This window comes from Colletotrichum spaethianum (genome assembly GCF_022836535.1).
Source record: "Colletotrichum spaethianum MAFF 239500 DNA, contig40, whole genome shotgun sequence".
NCBI lineage: Eukaryota > Fungi > Ascomycota > Sordariomycetes > Glomerellales > Glomerellaceae > Colletotrichum > Colletotrichum spaethianum.
Window position 1 is genome coordinate 80077 of NW_026054810.1, and position 17719 is coordinate 97795.

The following is a 17719-nucleotide window of genomic DNA, read 5'->3' on the forward strand; positions in this document are numbered from 1 at the left end:
ATGGACCCGGAAAAGAACACGCCGCGCACGAGTGGCTACCTCGCCCCGGAACCCGACTACAGCAACTATGACTTCCCCCTCCCGAGCAAGACCGAGAGCGCGGCCCACGACGGCGCCGCCGCCGCCGTGGGCAACGACCTGATCCCCTCTGTGTCCAACGCCATCGCCAGCGCCGGCGGCAACGCCTACGGGCAGGACCACCGCCAGCAGCAGAGCTACGGCAAAGAACAAGGCGACTATTTCGGCCGCACCAACACCGCCGCCTCCACGGTCGCCGAAGAGGAGACGTACCCCGAGGGCGGGCTCCGCGCGTGGTCCGTCGTGCTCGGTTCGTGGCTGGCGCTGTTCTCGGCGCTGGGTATCATGAACAGCTTGGCCATCTTCCAGACGTACGTCGCGACGCATCAGCTCGAGGAGTATAGCGAGGGGACCATCGGTTGGATCTTCTCGGTGTATACCTTCCTGTGCTTCTTTGGGGGGATCTACATCGGCCCGGTGTTCGACCAGTATGGTCCGCGCTGGCTTGTCTTGTCCGGGACGGTTTGTCTCGTGATCGGCGTGATGCTGCTGAGCATCTGCACATGTAAGTCATCTCCGCCTCACGTTTACCTCACCATCGAGACGACTAACGACCCTCCAGTATACTGGCACTTCATGCTGGCCTTTGGCATTCTCTGCGGCCTCGGCAGCTCCCTCGTCTTCACCCCCTCCATCGCCGCCGTCGGCCACTGGTTCAAACGCCGCCGCGGTTTCGCGACGGGCATGGCGTCCACGGGCGGCTCCATCGGCGGCATCGTCTTCCCGCTCATGATGCAGTCCCTCTTCCCGCGCATCGGCTGGGGCTGGACCATCCGCGCCGTAGGCTTCATCTGCCTGCTCCTCTGCGGCGCCTCCAACTTCCTCATCCGCTCGCGCCTGCCGCCCGCGCGCAATGCAAGCCCCCACCCGGACCCCCGCATCTTCCGCAGCGCCGCCTTCAGCCTCACGACGGCGGGCATCTTCCTCATGGAGTTTGCGCTCTTCATCCCGCTGACGTACATCTCGAGTTACATGCTCAGCGAGGGGTTCGGCGAGTCGTTTGCGTTCTCCATCTTGCCCATCCTGAATGCAGGAAGCGTCCTCGGTAGGGCGCTGCCCGGCTGGTGGGCCGACAAGGCGGGTCCGTTCAACAGCAACATGGCCGCCATCGTGCTATCCGTCATCGCGTGCCTGGGCATCTGGCTGCCTGCGGGCTCGACGACGGCGGGTGTCGTGGTGTTTGCGGTGCTTTTTGGGTTCGCGAGCGGGAACAACATCAGCATCAGCCCCGTGTGCGTAGGCAGATTGTGCAAGACGCAGCACTATGGGCGGTACTACTCGACGACGTACACCGTTGTGTCGATCGCCTGTCTCATCGGTATTCCCATTGGCGGTGAGATTGTGACGGCGACAGGCGGGAGGTACTGGGGCCTCATCATCTTTACCGGTCTTATATACGTCCTGGCCCTCGTGGCGCTGATGGCTGCAAAGTTTGTCTGCGTGGGCAAGAACATTTGGGGATTATTCAAAGAAAAGCTATAAAAAAGAAAAGAAAATCGCAGCCACCATGGTTATCACATGTTGAATCAGGTTTTATCAAAGACTGTACATAGACAGTATTGATGTTGTGCGTAGACCCAAGATTGTGAGCATTCCCTCAAAGTTAGAAATTAGACAATTGTAATAATGCATCACCCATTGTCTGCCTTGTTACACTGGTTTTTGGAAACTGGCGCGCTGGATCTGATGACCGGATATCGGTGCCGGGTGCAACAGTATAGATGGAGAATTGCGTAAGAAATGTGTGTACCGCGGGCATAGCGATGCGGTCGCCGACGGGACGTCGTCGCGAAGCCCCGAAGCAAATACGTTCCCAGAAATCCGCAGCAGATTCCATCCCGGAGGTGCGGGTCGGTGGTGCACGGGCCCCTTTCGGCCCGTGCGGAGGAACCGAACCGGCGCTGGAAACGACGGTTTAAAACCCTCGCTGCGTCCCTCTTGCCTCTCGACCTATCTCCCTTTGATCGGCTCGCTTATTCCTTTGTGGGCTGACGGAGATACTTCAAAAGCACTTGCACCGCATACATTGTCAATTTGGCAGGCTTTGAGCTCTCATAGACCTCAATAAACCAAGGTGAGTGACATGTAAGCCACGTCATATAAAAGGTTGCACCGAGGTCTGGTGGAGGCTGTGCCGAGTGAGGTGATGGAGCCACGCTGCTTATACGTCTTCCACGACTTACTTTCTAAACGATGAAGAAGCGTCGCATGGGCATCGGAGACACGTTCAACATTTCATGTCTGCGTATAAGTTTGCTAACAAGCTTCTAGATCCTATTGATACAACCCTTCTCAATCCATCCTCCCTGGCATTGATACCAGCTATACATCACCACCACCACTCACTTTCCTATACAAAGAAGAACACCTCCCCGACAAACGCTCACCACCAAGTGTTCTTTCTTAAACTGGGCCAAAATGTCAGTTCCAACGGAAACCGCAGAGCGCCAAGAAGATGCCTACTTCTCCTCGCAACCGCCCCCTAAGAACCTCGAGTCCCACGTCTCCGCCGCCCGCTCCTTTATAGACCACCACGCAGCCTCCTCGCGGCGCATCGTCCTCGTCACCTCGGGCGGCACGACCGTGCCGCTCGAGAAGCAGACGGTCCGCTTCATCGACAACTTCTCCGCAGGAACCCGCGGCGCCACCTCGGCCGAGTACTTCCTCGAGGCTGGCTACGCCGTCATATTCCTGCACCGCCAATTCTCCCTGCAGCCCTATTCGCGCCACTACTCCCACGCCACCGACTGCTTCCTCGACTTTTTGGCCGAGGGCGACGACGGCACCGTCGTCGCGAACCCGGACCACCAGGAGCGCATGCGCGCCGTGCTGCGCAAATATACGGCCGTGAAGCGCAACAACATGCTGCTGATGCTGCCGTTCACGACAATCACCGACTACCTCTTCGAGCTGCGCGCAATCGCCGGGCTGCTGAGACCCCTGGGCCCCTCGGCACTGCTCTACCTCGCCGCCGCTGTCTCGGATTTCTTCCTTCCCCAGGGCCGCATGGCCGAGCATAAGATCCAGTCCACCAATGCCACAGACTCATTCGGCTCAGGTGCCGCAGCAGCCCCCGTCAAGGGCAACGGCAACGGCGCCAACCCAGAAGACGAAGAGACTTTCGACAACTTCGACTCTTCCCCCAAGGTCCCCCGCTCCAAGCGCCTGATAGTTGACCTCGACCCTGTGCCCAAGTTCCTCCAGAACCTCGTCGACGGCTGGGCGCCGCAGGGCATGGTCGTCAGCTTCAAGCTCGAGACGGACCCGGCCATCCTCGTGCACAAGGCAAAGTACTCGCTCGAGCGGTACCAGCATCACCTTGTCATTGGCAACCTGCTGTCCACGCGCAAGTGGGAGGTCGTATTCGTTGCGCCGGGCCAGGCCGACCGGTGGGTCCGAGTGCCGAGCGCGCTGCGCAAGAACCCCGCTGGCGACGGGTCCGAGACGTGGGAGGACAGGCCGCTTGATCCGAGCGCGCTGCCCGAAGGTGATCCTGAGATGGACATCGAGAGCTTGATCATCCCCGCCGTGCAGGATCTGCATTCGCAGCACATTCAGTCGCTGCAGAAGTAAATTTTTCCAGTGGAACAGAAGAAGTTGTGTTTTTGACAGACTTTGGCGAGCGTCACGTATCTAACGGCATAGCGCGCATACACGGTAATAAAAAGTATCGAATACACCTGTTGTCTCTCTTGAGGTCTCCAAACCATCTCGCTACGTGATGCTAATATGTTACATGAACTTTTTTCTATGCATAGCCCGCGCCTTACTTGGACGGCGACAGGCGCCATGCTCTCATGGGCAAGGACTGTAGATGCAGAACTCTGGGTCGGATGTAGAGCATGAACGTGACGACGCCGAAAATAACGCAGATGATGTTGACGAAGTAGTATCCGTCGCGCACCATCTCGCAAGAGCCACCACCAGCAACGCACTTCTCCTTCTCGGGCTGCAAGGAGCACGAGAAGGGCTCGGTGATGACTGAGCCCTTGAGGGCGTTCAGATCCGCCGGGTTGCCAGGGTGACAGGTTGCGACAGTGAAATAATCGACGAGACGGAGGACGAAGAAGCGCGGGAACGTACCGCCAAGGTTGCAGACGCTGATGACGAGTTAGCATAGGTACTATAACAGAAGATAAAGCTTGACTTACGTAGCCAGGAGAGTCATGTAGGTGCCACCGATGACAGGGTCTGCGATTCTAGCGTGGAAAGCCGAGACGGCAACAAACATGACCGTGTTGGTGAAAGTCGAGAAGACATGCTCGCCAATAACCACCAGCATGTACCAGGAGGTCACGCCGCCAGCCGGGAAAATGGTGACAGTGAACTGGGCGATGAGAGCAGCGACAAGACGACCCATGAAGCCCCAGCACCACAAGCGCATAGGAGTGTACTCTTGTGACCACTTGCCGGCGTAATATCCGAGCGCGATCTCGAAGGGGAAGTCGATGAGAACTGTCAAAGCCATATTCTCCTGTCCAAAACCCTTGTCGATGAGCTTGAGGTTCGTGACGGCATCGTTGGCCTGGAAGCCGATCTTGGCAATGAGGTGGACAATGATAATGGTCTGGATGTTCTTTAACTTAAGGACACCCCACATGATCTTGTAGACGTCCCAAATGCCGTCCTCGTTCTTGGTTTTCTCCTCACGCTTGAAGAGAGACAGCCCAATGGTGATGGCAATGTAGGCCCAGCCCCAGAAAGTGAGATATCCGCCAAGAGACATCAGTCCGTGGTCCAACGGAGAGCTGCGGAAGTAGCGGTTCGCGAAGTCCTTGGAATTGAATGCCAAGAAAACCGTGTAAGACAAGAAGTGGCCCGCAGTAAGACCGACAGTCTGCGCGGTGGACGCGTAGGAAACGTTTCCAGGTGTCAGGAGGGTCAAGGCCCAGCCGTCTACAGCAATATCTTGAGTGGCGCACATGAACACCAAGAAGAACCACCAGCCGGTGAAGTTCCACACGGTAGGACCGCCGGGCTTGCCGGTGTTGGCCATCATGTTTTCCACAGTCGACCCGAGCCACAACATACCCAATCCGGAGAGCAGCTGAATGGGAAGAATCCAGCTCTTTCTGCGCCCGACCTTGGGGCTCCAGACTGCGTCCACAATCGGACTCCAGAGAAGCTTCAAAGAGTAGGGGTATGAGGCCAGACTGAAGATTCCAATCTCGCTGTACGACATGTGGTCCTTCATGAGGAAGGGCACAGAGCCGCCCGCCAGGCCCATGGGCACGCCCTGCAGGAAGTACAGAAGCACCAACAGGAGGAAATTCCTTTGGTCTTGTACGGGCAACTCAAAGAAGCCATGATTGTTGGCGATGGGGGTCTTGGGGACAGGGTCGTCGAGGGTAAAGGACTCGCGCGACATGAGGTTCGCAGTAACGGTGTCGGAGCCGGGAGTCGTCGCCTTGCGTCGGTATTCAACGTTGTTCTGGTTCATCTCGCCGTTGGCGTGGCCGTTTGTGCCGTCTGTGTCGACAGCTAGATCGGCCAAAGCTTTTCGCTTTACGGATTTGTTCCGGCGTGTTCGGACGCTCATTTGGGCTTGGGTCGTGGTGGAGGGCTGTTGGATTGGAGCTTACGGCGCAGCGTTGAATCGTAACGGGAAGTAGAGGTCTCGGTCGCAGGAAGGGGTGTTGAGAGTGTAGAATATGGATTAGGAGACTTTTTGCGACAGGTCGAAGGTCGTAAGAAAAGAGAAGTTTCTTTGTCCAGGAAGGACGAGACAAGGTCGAAGGAGGGGTGGAGCAGGGTCCGTGGGAGTCAAGGCGACAGTGTCTTAAACAGCAGCTTAGACCAATGACAGGCAAAATGACGCTAGGCACCGGGAGATCGAGAGCCTGGTTTCCTGTGTGGTTGAGTTGGTTGAAGGAAGGACGGGAGGCAAAGGGCGATGCCCACGGGACCAGTGGAAGCGCAACCGTGGCCTTTGACTCTTTTAGGGAACGCCAGTGGCAAAGATAGGGAATGAAATGTGGTCAATTTGTTTTGACGAGTTCCAAAAGAAAATGACGGTAAGGGGTAAGAATGAAGTTTGATAAGAAAAAAAGGACTCAAGTCCAACGTGGACTGAGAGGATGCGAATTTTACCGTAGCACTTCAAGACAACAAAAAGTGTGTTTCTTGGTTGCGACGATACTTCGAGAAACGAAAGAGACACGGGAGAAGATGCAAAGAAGCTTATCCAGGTCCAGACGCGCTCCACTCAGGCAAAGCCACCCGGAACGCTGCCTGGGACCCCTGGCGCCATGCCGTGTTTGGACGGTCGGCAGTTGATAAGATAAGGGATTAGATAAGCATCCCCGCGGGTGTCGTATTCCGCACTGGAATGTTGACTAGGTTCAGGTGTTTTCGTTGCGCTATGTTGCTTGGCTAGCAACGTATGTTAACTTCACCAAGACGCGTCAACCGCGTCAATCACCTAGATCACGTCATTGCAAATCACGACAATTGCGGCGTTTCTATAACATGTCAGCCGAATCGCAAGATGTTGCCTCCGAGGCCCTTAATCAAGAGATCAATGATCTCAGAGCCAAAGGTAGGCGACCAACCAGTCCAATCACATGCAGATGCTGAATGTTGCTGCTGCCAGTCGCCTCTTTGAAAAAAGAGTTGAAAGTGCAAGCCACGGCTCTCATCTCCACCGAGTCGACGCGAACCGCCCTACAAACAGACAAGCAAAAACGCGGTGCGCTTGCGCTTCCATCCGATCCGAACCCGGTCCGCGACCAAGTCCTCTCTCGGTCCAAGGCCCAAGCCTCGCACGATCAGCAATGTCTCTACCGAACCTGCGCGACCGTCACGACCTTCAAGGTCCAAGATCCTGATCCTAATGCCGTTGATCGTGGCCACGTCCTTGGCATTCGTATCGAAATCATGTCCGACGCCAAGTTCCGCAGACCATATTATGTCATGCTCAACCGGCCATACAAGGAGTCCCGACACCTACGAGTCCACCGACACACCGTCCCTCCGTGTATCCCACTGGCTGCGCTTGCAGCGCGTCACCTCCCGGCACCAAAGCCAGCCGACGACGAAGGACAGAAGACTCAGGACTTGTCCCGCTTTGTACGGACACTGAGAAGGGAGATTGTGAGGTTTCACAACCGGACTGCCGTCATTAGCGACTTGCAGAAGGCTGCTGGCCTACATGGCAGCAGCGATGCAGATGAGGACTCGGAGCAGGCGGTCGCCAGTATCACGGCCGCAGATACCGAAGCCAAGCAAATCAGCATCGAATGGGCCGACGGCCGGGCAGGCAGACTGGTCATGAGCGAGGATGGGCAAATTCAGAAGCTTGTTGTACTCGGCTCAGCAGGGCGTGATCGGGAGGTTACGAGAGACCTTCTGGGCGACAGCTGTCGCGTGGAGGACGTCGCGCAGCGGCTGGCAAGCACTTGAGCTGGCATTGGAAACAGCAAACAAGCTCTGAAGTCTGCTGCTCAGGTGGCGAGCCACGCAGCATACTCCTGACTACTAAAGTATACGGGTGTCACATTGATGGGTTGCCACTTTGATGAGGGAAAACGAAGAGGGTTTTGGGTCACATCCCGCTGACTGGATATTTGATATCCTTTGATTCCTGGCGAAAAGAACCCGACTTGAAAAGTCAATGGGCATGCCCAACCTCCTTCGGCCTTCGGCAAGGATTCTTTGAGTCGACTTCTGAACTAGCCACCGGCCCCGAATCCTCGAAACGCCTTCACCAGCTGTCATTTGGAGTGGGTCAGATGCGACCTGTGCTTTCGGCTCCCAGCATTGATGACCTTTCGACTCGGATGTGGAGATCCGAGCCATCCGCAACTTGACCCAAACGCAAATATAAGCATATTGCACTCAACATACGGCATCATGCAGCGGAAAACTCGCTCGATCGTCCGGCCGAAGTGTGGCCCACAGCGAGGACAGCTCAGAGGAGGTTACTTAAGAGAGAAATGCGGGTCGTATCAATGATTGATCTGCCCTAGAGGTTTCCCCAGAACTTGTAGATCTGCCATTGATCCGCAACTGCTCAGTTGCAGTACGACTTAGACTCGCGCCACTGGTGGAACCAACAACGTCGGAAAGAAACCGGTACACTTCTTCATCGAGGCCAGGGCAGTGGCGGCGCCTCGAAGGCCAGCTGATGGAAGAAGGAAGTCATAATTCAATGAGGTGCTACCGGGTCTACATCAAGATCTCGGGTCAACGGGGGGAGGAAGTATTCGAAATGAAAAGACACAACCCATTATATTAGCCTTAACTAATTAAGTTGGGTTCTCGGACGCCAGAGCCAAATTCCTTTCTTCGCCCCAAGTTTGCGAAGCCCGAGGAACCACAGCCGATTCCGTCCGAATAGAATCCCAAAGCCGTTCCATTGAATCCCAGTCATTACTATACGTTATCGTTATACCCACACCTGATATCATGATGTACCTCTATCCAATCCGTAAACCCATTTCCCAAGCCGTGTGTCCCAGTAACATGTGTTAAAAAAAAAGGTAAAGAAAAAATTGTCGGAAGCCGAGAGGAAGCTGAGTGCTTCTAGATAAGGGCTGCAACAGCTGCAACGGCGGCGACCACGACGCCGCCTGCCCGCTGGACGTTCTGAGCAGCGCCAGCAGTGACGACGGCGCGGCTCGTGGTCGCAGTCGGGTTGGGCCTTGTGACAGTGCCGATATCAGGCTTGGTGGTCGTGGCTGGCGGGGCCTCGGCCGGGCTAGACGGCACCGGAGGGACCTCAGGAGGGCTGGAAGAAACGGGGGGCGGAAGGACGACTGAAGACAGGGTCTCGGGAGGGGAAGGAGCGCTGGGGACGGGCTCAGCAGGCGGCGTGGTGGGCGCCGGGGGGCTGCCGGCGGCGTCGTCGGGCCGGGGTTCGGCTCGACGGGCACAGGGCAGATAGTTACGACGGCCGGGACGGTGACGGTCGTGTACATTGTGCCTCCGCCATTGGCGGGGCAGTCAGGAACAGTGGGTGGACAGCTGAAAACGGTGGAGACTGCGGTTTGGGTGATGGTTGAGGTGGTCCATTTCCATTGGGGAGTGGTGGTTGGTTGAGGCTGCGCGGTGTCGTTGCACTTGTCACATGGCTGGTGCGGATGCTTGGGCTTGTCGTGGTCCTTGTCTTTGCCAGGCTTGTCGTGGTCCTTGTCCTTCCCCGGTTTGCCCCACCACTTGGGCTTGCCCGGGTGGATCCAGTGCCAGCCGTGCTCCTTGTCGCTGTCACAATCGTCGATGTAGACGTCCGGGTGCGGCGGGTGCCAGACGGAGATGCAGTCCTCTGGCGGGCCCGTCATGGGACCGAAGGTCTTGATGTTGAAGTCGACGTTACCGTTGGCCAGGGCCAGAGGCTCAATGCCAGGAGGGTAGCTGAATTGGCCGTCCCATGTTGCGGAGGCAATGGCCGCGAGGCCGAGGACTGTGATGGTGACGCAGCGCATTGTGGGTGATGGTTTGCTCGAGTAAGTGAGCGAATGTAACGGGTGAGAATGAATTTAAGGGGAAGTAGAGAGCGCGGGACAGAATTGAAGGTATTAGCGAATGTATTGGTATCAGAGATACTGAAGAGAAGAGAGAGGAAGCGAGTAAGACCGGGTGATGGGCCGGCCTTTTCAACCTTTTTCATCGCGGATGCCACAGAGGGGGGGGGGGGGCACGACGATGATGAAGAGACGGGGGCCAGGGTTAGGTCACTGGAGGCAAATCCTGAGTAGGCTCGTGGAGATCCTCGTCGAATCGCCATACTGAATTAGCTTTAATCACAATCATGTCATCTTGTCTCCATACATAGTATAGAAGCCTTCCATGGCTCAGGGGGCGGGGGGCGGCTGAAAGAAGGGTAACCTGCAGGCCTCCATCGGCCTATCGAAGGTCGCCGTGACAGGGTAGTCCGTCTCGGGCCTTATTGTAGATCAGGGGCATGATCACAAGGACGGCCCAGCTCGGACGATTCTTTGCTAAAATTACGTTGGGTCGATTTGGGACGACAGGTCTGTATACATAGTACGGAAAAGGCAAATTGGGAAAGCCTGGTCTCCCACGGGCCGCTGATCTCTGCTCGGAGGGAAGGGAAGAGACAATGACGGGTTGAGAAGGCAGGGACGGAGGACTGAAAATGGGCGCAGTCTGCTTTCCGCATGGTTCCGATACAGGGACGGGGGATGGTCTCCGGTAGATGGGATTGATTGCCCACCATCCTTGTGCAGAGCAGCCACTCTAGATCTTCGTCCAAGGCCACGGGGGAGGAGTCGAACAAGGGGTGGGGGCGATGTCACCGCTTCTGACAACCAGGGGCGCGCTTCCGGTTCTACCACGGTCTATAGCGGGGATCCCTGCGGACTCGGCGCTAATGGTGTTGAGCTTAAAGAGACTTCGACCACAAGATGGGCTGACCCCTCCAATGGTGAGGCAGCACAGCCCATCATCCGAACTTTCGAAACACCATGATCCTCTCTCCCATGAATACGTCTAATTTCCAGTGCCAAGCACCAGGCACAAGTTGGTTGTCGCCTTCCATTTCGCGAACTCCGAAACTCTATGGAGCCGGGGGATCGTTCACTGGGTTGATGGTAGAATGATGTCAATGAGGAGATGGGATGATTGGTGGCCTCCCTCCGCAGTAAAATCCTCGAGTCTCCTGGCCGAACGGTGGCGGTGGGATGCTGGGCTTGGTACACTCAACACCGAAGATCCATCACCTAAAATACTCATGGCGATGGCGGCTGGTCCATCTCTTCACGTTGTGAATTTCATGCAATTTCTCCTTAATGCAGCGGACTAGTTGAAGTGCATCCAACGTATGGTCGAATCGGCAGACAAGGCTTCCTTCATAGTGTTGCCGCCCTCAACCTTGAAACTGCATCGCTTCTCTGTCAGTGTCTAGCTAACAAGCGGTGCAACCGCAATTCATCCACACATTTCCTGTTGGTTAAAGGTCATTCAAAACGGCCCGCTCGCCATCAATCTCCAATAGGAAAAGCGATGGCCAAAGAGTCATGCGGAAACCAGCTAGAGTGAATGACTTTCTTTGCCATAACGTGAGGAAGCCGCATAGCCGCTGTCCAACTTGCGGCTCGCCTTCGTCTCCAAGCCATTCGCTCGCCACCGCCCTTCTACAAAGAGGGGACTCTTGCGAGGCAAGTGCCCGCGAGTTCGGTTTAGCTCTACCCTAGCAAGGACCAAGGGGTTCCTCGTCTTGCGGGAAAACTCAAACGACCGGAGTAATAATACTTCGTAATATCAATGCATTTTGCTCTACGCCGATTTAGCATACACCGTCCCCACCCGGCACAGCCCATCGAAATAGCAACTTACTGGAAACCAACGATGGCCCGGACGTAATCGTGACATGAGACCAGCGGCACTGTAGACGAGGGCTCGCTTGCCGCGGGGCCAGGTCGGCCCCGAGGGTTCAGTTGCGAAAAAGCTTGATGAAGCCTTGGTCGTCTTGGGCGCACAAAATGCGGCGCGCCCTCTGGAGGGAAAGCAGCCAGCGGAGAGAAGACTTCACCAGTCCAGGGGCTTCTTCGTCTGCGGCACCGCGGAGCTTGGGGCCCGCTCCGGGCTTGGCAGTCTGTCGTGCTCCTGTGCATCACCGATTGCATCGAGGACGATTCCCCATCGCTCAACCTCGGCATCTGCAATCTTTGTCCATTTCTGGATGAGAGGATGGGCACGAGCTACGTCGGAGAAGAGGATTTCGTCACCCGCGTGCTCGTCGACGTCGAACTTCCAGGTCCCGTCAGTGTTCCAAAATGCGGGTGTAAAGATAGAGTCCGTCTTCAGCTCAGTCTTGGCGTCGTCTGAAGTCTTTCGCGCGGCCTCCGCGATGGTCTTGTCGTGGCCATCCAAGGCGGCAGCGATTCCCTCGAGCACGCCCACGATCTGGCCGGCGAGGGACCCGATCTCGGCTCCTAGACTGAAGCCCTCATCAAACCCCGTCTGGATGCTCTGAGCTTTGGCCACGGTGACACCCTCGCGGTAACCGGCGGTGGTGTGTTCGGCCTGCAGCCTTGGAATATCGCCGGGGTGTGTTCCCGTGGGTGCGTCTTGGGGCATGTTGGATGGCGAGCCCGGCTCCGAGCCCCAGACATCATCGAAGATCTCTTGCCCCTCCGGCATGATGGTGATGCGTGGGTCGGTATCCATGGCGCTGGTGAAGGGCTCGATCTCTGTGTTGTCAATGGGCTGGAGATGCATGATGAAAGGCAGAGTGTTTGTGCTCAGCCACCGTTAACCGTGGTCTTAAAGGGGTAATGCTATGGTGGCGTTTAGTTTTGCAAGTGGTGTTGATGAGTCTGAATTATTAACTATGTGAAAAAATTGAAACCCGATTTGCAAGCAGCTCCCCCGCACGTCTCCTAGGTATGCGCACTGTGTGAAATACACACAAAAACTCTCTTACTCCACTGTTTGCAGAACTTTACGCACAGTCCCCTCAGCAATTATTCAGCCTGTCCCACAGCCTGCTGTGTCGACTTTGAACGATGCCTGTAAAACCACTGCTCTCAACAATGAGCTTGAACGGGAATGAGGACGCTCGATTGTTTCGGGAGCTTCAACATGACAGTTTATTCTTCTCCAAATTATCTTGCTCGACTCACTTAAGGTGCCCCCAAACAACTGATCTGTCACCGAATCACTTGCTATTGAGCGGTCTTGATCTTGGCGAAGACAGTATATTATTAGCAACAATCCGGGACGAGATCAAGCGGTTTGGGCGACGAGAAATATTCGCTTATTCCTCTGCTTTCAAGAGACAGTACGCAGATTACCAGATGAGTCAACTTTAACATCCCGTTTGATGCTAAGTTTACTCCAGTTTCACTCGGAAGGATTCCGAGATCCATCCATCAAAAATAGAGATGCATCGTCGATTTGTTCACCTCCGGGTGGAATAGCAACACAATTCTTTTCGTAGTCTAACAAGTTCAATGCGGAATTCAAGGTGTTTACAGAAGTGGATATTCTAATTCGCTCAAAACATAAAACCTTTTATCATGCCCGTAATACCATTTGTCCTTTTCATGCCGTATCCAGAACCACGACCTCGGCCTCGGCTTCGCCGACGCTCTCGACATTCAACTTGTCCCCAGCGTTGACAGCATCGATGAACGCGCCGTCTCCCTCAGACAAGACGGCGTCGTCGCGGCCGTCGATTCTGATCTTGGCCTTGCCGCTCTTGGTCATCGGCAGGTGGATGTAGACCTTGCGCTTCGTCTGCTCCGTCACCTTGGCGCCGACGTTCCACTCAAAGACCTTGCTGGGCTCGATGATGCCCGCGCCCATGACGAAGTCGGCGTGGATCGGGATCGTGTCCGGGATCGATGGCTCCGCGGCCTTCTCCTCGGCCGCCGTGGCATCGGGCCCGGCCTTCAGCGGGGACAGGATCTTGACGAAGCCCTTGCGCTTTTCGTCCTCGGGGAAGTTTCGCGTGTGGTAGGTAGGCGGCAGGCCGCGCTTCCACGGGATGGCCCAGATCTGGAGGAAGTGCACCGTGTCCTTGTTGTGCTCGTTCATCTCCGAGTGCGCGATGCCCGTGCCACCGGTGGTGAACTGAACGTCGCCGCGGTGCATGCGGTAGAACTTGTCGCTCTGGCCGCCCTCGGCGCCCTTCTGCAGCATGGAGTCGCGGTGGGTCAGCTCGCCCGAGAGGATGTAGCTGAAGATCTCAAAGTCTCGGTGGGGATGCGTGGGGAAGCCCGAGTTGGCCTTGACGCGGTCCTCGTTGAGGACGCGCAGGGCGCCGAAGTTGTTGAAGCGCGGGTCGTACCAGTTGGCGAACGAGAAGCTGTGGTAGGTGTTGAGCCAGCCGTGGTCTGCATGGCCGCGGGTGCCACTCCGGTGCGGCGTGATCTTTGCATGGTGAAGAGTCTTGGACATTGTGGTCTTGACTGAGTTGAGCATGGACGGTTCAGACGAGGCTGGAATACTGGTTTGAATCGTGGTGGTGGTTGTGTCGGTGTTGATAAATAAAGAAGTGATGTCTGTGAAGAAGCTCTTGAGCTGTGTGTTGAAGACGATGAGGATGGAAACGAAAACAACAAAGATCGCAGTGGGGGTTGCAACTCGAGGCATATATACTTGAAGCTCGGGGCTGCTCGAACGACGGGGAAAGGCTGGTACAATCGAGAATCAACGTGAATCTGGTTTGAGATTGTTGTTCAGCATTTGCAAATCTACACGGGAGCTTATATGTTGTCATTTGCTGGGCGCAGGAGACTACTGTAAGGGTCTTACACATGCCCCTGTGAAGCTGTCTAAGCGTTTACCTAAGGGGGCCATCGCCGTGGGCGATGACTGGCCGGTTTTTTTCACAATTGCGCTGCTTAGGATTGGATTATTCATGCTGACAGGTTCAAGAATCGGGCCCCACATGTTCGGCCCCGCACTAGCGGGTGGATCGCCGGCTGCAGAGGGTGACGCAATGCTCTAGTCCGAAGACCGGGAGATGTTCGGCTGTGAGCCGAAAGCCAACCCAACTTTAACCACACATACGATGCACCACTCGGGGTTTGGCACAGGGCTTCTGCTTTCACTCAAGACATAGATTAAAGGCTCCTCTGAATGGGCTCGTACTGCTAGCTTCCCCAACAGCGCTGCTTTGAGCATCGTTTGAAAGCCATAGACGAAAGCGAGGGCTGAATCCGCACAGTCAGAAGCTCATAGGTTACAGCATACAGTCCGATGCATCCCTACATATGCTTATACAAAGCTTCGTTTATGTATCGTCAACGATATTCGAGGGAGCCCATGTATACATATTCTACCAGTCTCTGCTAAGTGGGGTCCCCAAGTATGTCGAATGATGCAGCACATCTTTCAAACACTTCGTCCTCCGGGGCTATGAGCAGGTTTCTGTTACGGCAGAACCGCAATACAGTCAGATATTTGCCACGAGATCGTACGGCCAAGGGCTCCATCTGTGCCAGTGTAGTCAGGAAACCCACTCCCTACAAGTTGACCAGACCACATGTGGTATCTCTCAGCAACCCAAAGCCATTGGATATATAGACCCAATGTATCCTTTAAATACAGCATGTACTACACTCCTCGTCGATACTTCGATTTGAAAATGTGAGCTTTAATCAAAGAACATTGTTGACTCGGTGCAGAAATTTGCGTCAGTCGTCGCAACGAGGTCGACCCACCAGGACTTTTGCTTCTCTTAGAGTAACCAAGGGCTGAATCCTTGAGAGAACCGACGGTTTCTCCCTGTACTCCCTCTCCCTCTCTTCCTGTAAACCGTTCACACTCACTCCACACCCAGACTCAACTGAGCAGTTTTGTATATACATGCAAACATGGCGTCTTCCGGCCTCTCTTTGGTCTTATAATCTTACGGAAATTTGCAACCAATGAGACCGCAGACACCTACGTGCTCCTCGGGCTCATCCGAGTCAATGGTTGTATGATTTACAGGATCGAGTCAGCAAGATGGTAACAGGATTCCGCCTCGACGCCTTGAAGAAGCATTTCCGCATTATGAAACGTTACCAAGTAGCGGTGTACGTCGCCGACATCACCCAAGACCAAAGCATTCACCACCTTGGTGATTCTTCTGGTGATTAGACTTCTGAATAGACCCGTTTCGGCCTTGCTGTGGTGGGGTATTTTTGTCGCCGTGGCATAGAGCAACGGGACACATGTCTGCGGCGGACTGTGCTGACCACGAAACCATGGCAATGACTCTCTTTGCACTTGGGGTGACGGACAAACACTGACAACGATCCATCCATGCTTTGTTTGCCTCGAACCATGGATTCTCTGGCTGGCTTTCGTTCGCCATCGTTTGGGCGATATCGATGTGCAGATTGTTGGTTGAGGCGGAGAACTGTACGGGTAGCGAGGGTAAGTTGGGAAGCGGCGGGTCGACTAATACATAATTGGGTTGACCAAGAAACCAAAAGTGACTGTTGAAAGCTTTCGGCAGTGGCTTCACTTTGAACCTCCGGATAATACTCGTCCCTTACCTGCAGGTCACTTGTAGTTGTAGGAGGGCACCGAAACATTCCCACTTCGGAAACGCCTTACTGGGTCACACGCTGATGCTGAATCGAGAGCCTAGATAGGTGCCTATGAGGTAGTTGATGTTGACTAGGCATTCTCGAGCGTCGAAAATGACTGACAAGGCCTTTTAATGAATGCAACACTTGAAGCAAGACGATGTCGTGTCTCGCGCAGAGTCTGGAGTTTGAATATGAATCTTGGAAGTCGTAAACTTCCTTCACGCAGAACTCGCAGAACTCGTAGAAGTCGCGAGCACACTGTTTCTAGCTATTGAGCTCTGCCGGAGAGTTACGACGACGCCACGCACGACATCTTTGTATACGGTTACGAATGTCTGAAGGACTTTCCCGTATCAAGCTTCAACACGCAATCTTCCATAGTCTACCTGCCGTGCGCAGACTGGCAGTCACCACATACATACACGGTATATTGAAGGACCACGGGTGAAGGTATGGGAGCACCTTGAAATTGCATGAAGTCCTATCTTCCTACTCTACGACCACTGCTTGTGACAATGAACGACGACGTGGTTGGTGTTGCTTCTCGGCGCCAGAATACCGGACGCTATACTGTGAGGTTCGGCAACAGTAGAGCACGCTGCAGGCCAAAGGCTCTGGGGGGGGATCTAATTATTATGGATCGTGCTTGGTGTTATTGCCAACTCTGTTCTCTCGCCAGAACTCCCATTTCCAAAGGTACATGGATAGCAGTCTGTGCGAACAGGCAGCTAGTTCAAATGCTCCCTCCCCACCACCTTGTCCGGCTTTCCTTACCCATGAGCAACAGGCAAGCGTCGGTACAAACGTTCAAGCCCTTCTGAATCACTTCCAACAGTGTCGCGTATAGGTGGCAGGAGGCCTAGGCTCTGGAGACGGTGGAAAACCGAAGACCAATGTAGAGTTCACAATCGTTGCCGAGCCTGACTTTATAACGTCTCACAACTCGCTTCGCGACCCATTGAAGACTCGATTCAAGGCCGACTGGAGTTTGGCGATGTTGCGACTGCTATTCATGATTGATGGAAGGGATCCATTGCCACATATTTCGGTAGGAGTTGGGAACTTCTTTCAACTTGTTTTCTCACGATGCTAACCTATTTAGTCTATTGATCAACTATTCAACCCTTCTAGACGTGTTGATTCCTCCAGCATTCCATTACTAAGAAGCCTGCCCCATACTCATAATGTTATCACCCCACCTACCTTTTGCGAGAGGCGCGCCGCCAGAGGTCGGCCGCCAACATCCGTCCGTGAATGTTCGCCATCCATCTTGTCCAACAGTATCTTGTCGAGATAGGCATCGGTCCACCCTCCATGTGCCCGGTACTATATACCGTGTGCCTTCCATGCAACAAGGACATTGGTAAAGAACCAGAAGTTTTCCCCTTTGGGTAGATGGCCGTCCATCATCCCACTTCCTCGCTCGACTTGGGGAGGCATCGCTTTGTTTACCGCCATCCAAAATAATAATCGCCCTTGCCCATCTTGACTTGCGAAGTTCCGGGCGCTGCTTGGGCGACGGTAGCGGCATGCTGAGTGGTTTCAGTGGCTTGGCCAGTGTCACTGAGAGGCCGTCGTAGAGGCGCCCCCGATCTACACACCACCAAAGTCCTTTAGGGTAACATCAACCCCTTTCCAGTTTGGCAACATAG

The 17719-nt window shown here is 54.9% G+C and overlaps 7 protein-coding genes across 7 annotated transcripts; 3 read left to right on the plus strand and 4 right to left on the minus strand.

The window, feature by feature from the left end:
- On the plus strand, window positions 1-1560 carry ColSpa_10897 (riboflavin transporter MCH5; the record flags this gene model as incomplete). The annotated part of the gene is made up of 1 exon (XM_049277109.1): window positions 1-1560. The coding sequence occupies one exon, from the start codon at window positions 1-3 to the stop codon at window positions 1558-1560; it is 1560 nt and encodes a 519-aa protein (XP_049133066.1).
- A 936-nt stretch (window positions 1561-2496) lies between these two features.
- Window positions 2497-3651, plus strand: ColSpa_10898 (phosphopantothenate--cysteine ligase CAB2; the record flags this gene model as incomplete). Its single annotated transcript, XM_049277110.1, has 1 exon — window positions 2497-3651. The coding sequence occupies one exon, from the start codon at window positions 2497-2499 to the stop codon at window positions 3649-3651; it is 1155 nt and encodes a 384-aa protein (XP_049133067.1).
- Window positions 3652-3844: 193 nt separating this feature from the next.
- Window positions 3845-5617, minus strand: ColSpa_10899 (uncharacterized protein; the record flags this gene model as incomplete). Its single annotated transcript, XM_049277111.1, has 2 exons — window positions 3845-4178; window positions 4230-5617. 2 exons carry the CDS (start codon window positions 5615-5617, stop codon window positions 3845-3847), a joined length of 1722 nt encoding a protein of 573 aa, XP_049133068.1.
- Window positions 5618-6546: 929 nt separating this feature from the next.
- Window positions 6547-7479, plus strand: ColSpa_10900 (uncharacterized protein; the record flags this gene model as incomplete). Its single annotated transcript, XM_049277112.1, has 2 exons — window positions 6547-6616; window positions 6698-7479. The coding sequence occupies 2 exons, from the start codon at window positions 6547-6549 to the stop codon at window positions 7477-7479; spliced, it is 852 nt and encodes a 283-aa protein (XP_049133069.1).
- Window positions 7480-8601: 1122 nt separating this feature from the next.
- ColSpa_10901 (uncharacterized protein) lies at window positions 8602-9500 on the minus strand (the record flags this gene model as incomplete). The annotated part of the gene is made up of 2 exons (XM_049277113.1): window positions 8602-8806; window positions 8875-9500. The coding sequence occupies 2 exons, from the start codon at window positions 9498-9500 to the stop codon at window positions 8602-8604; spliced, it is 831 nt and encodes a 276-aa protein (XP_049133070.1).
- A 2065-nt stretch (window positions 9501-11565) lies between these two features.
- On the minus strand, window positions 11566-12258 carry ColSpa_10902 (uncharacterized protein; the record flags this gene model as incomplete). The annotated part of the gene is made up of 1 exon (XM_049277114.1): window positions 11566-12258. The coding sequence occupies one exon, from the start codon at window positions 12256-12258 to the stop codon at window positions 11566-11568; it is 693 nt and encodes a 230-aa protein (XP_049133071.1).
- Window positions 12259-13083: 825 nt separating this feature from the next.
- Window positions 13084-13941, minus strand: ColSpa_10903 (putative quinate permease; the record flags this gene model as incomplete). Its single annotated transcript, XM_049277115.1, has 1 exon — window positions 13084-13941. The coding sequence occupies one exon, from the start codon at window positions 13939-13941 to the stop codon at window positions 13084-13086; it is 858 nt and encodes a 285-aa protein (XP_049133072.1).
- Window positions 13942-17719: the final 3778 nt, after the last annotated feature.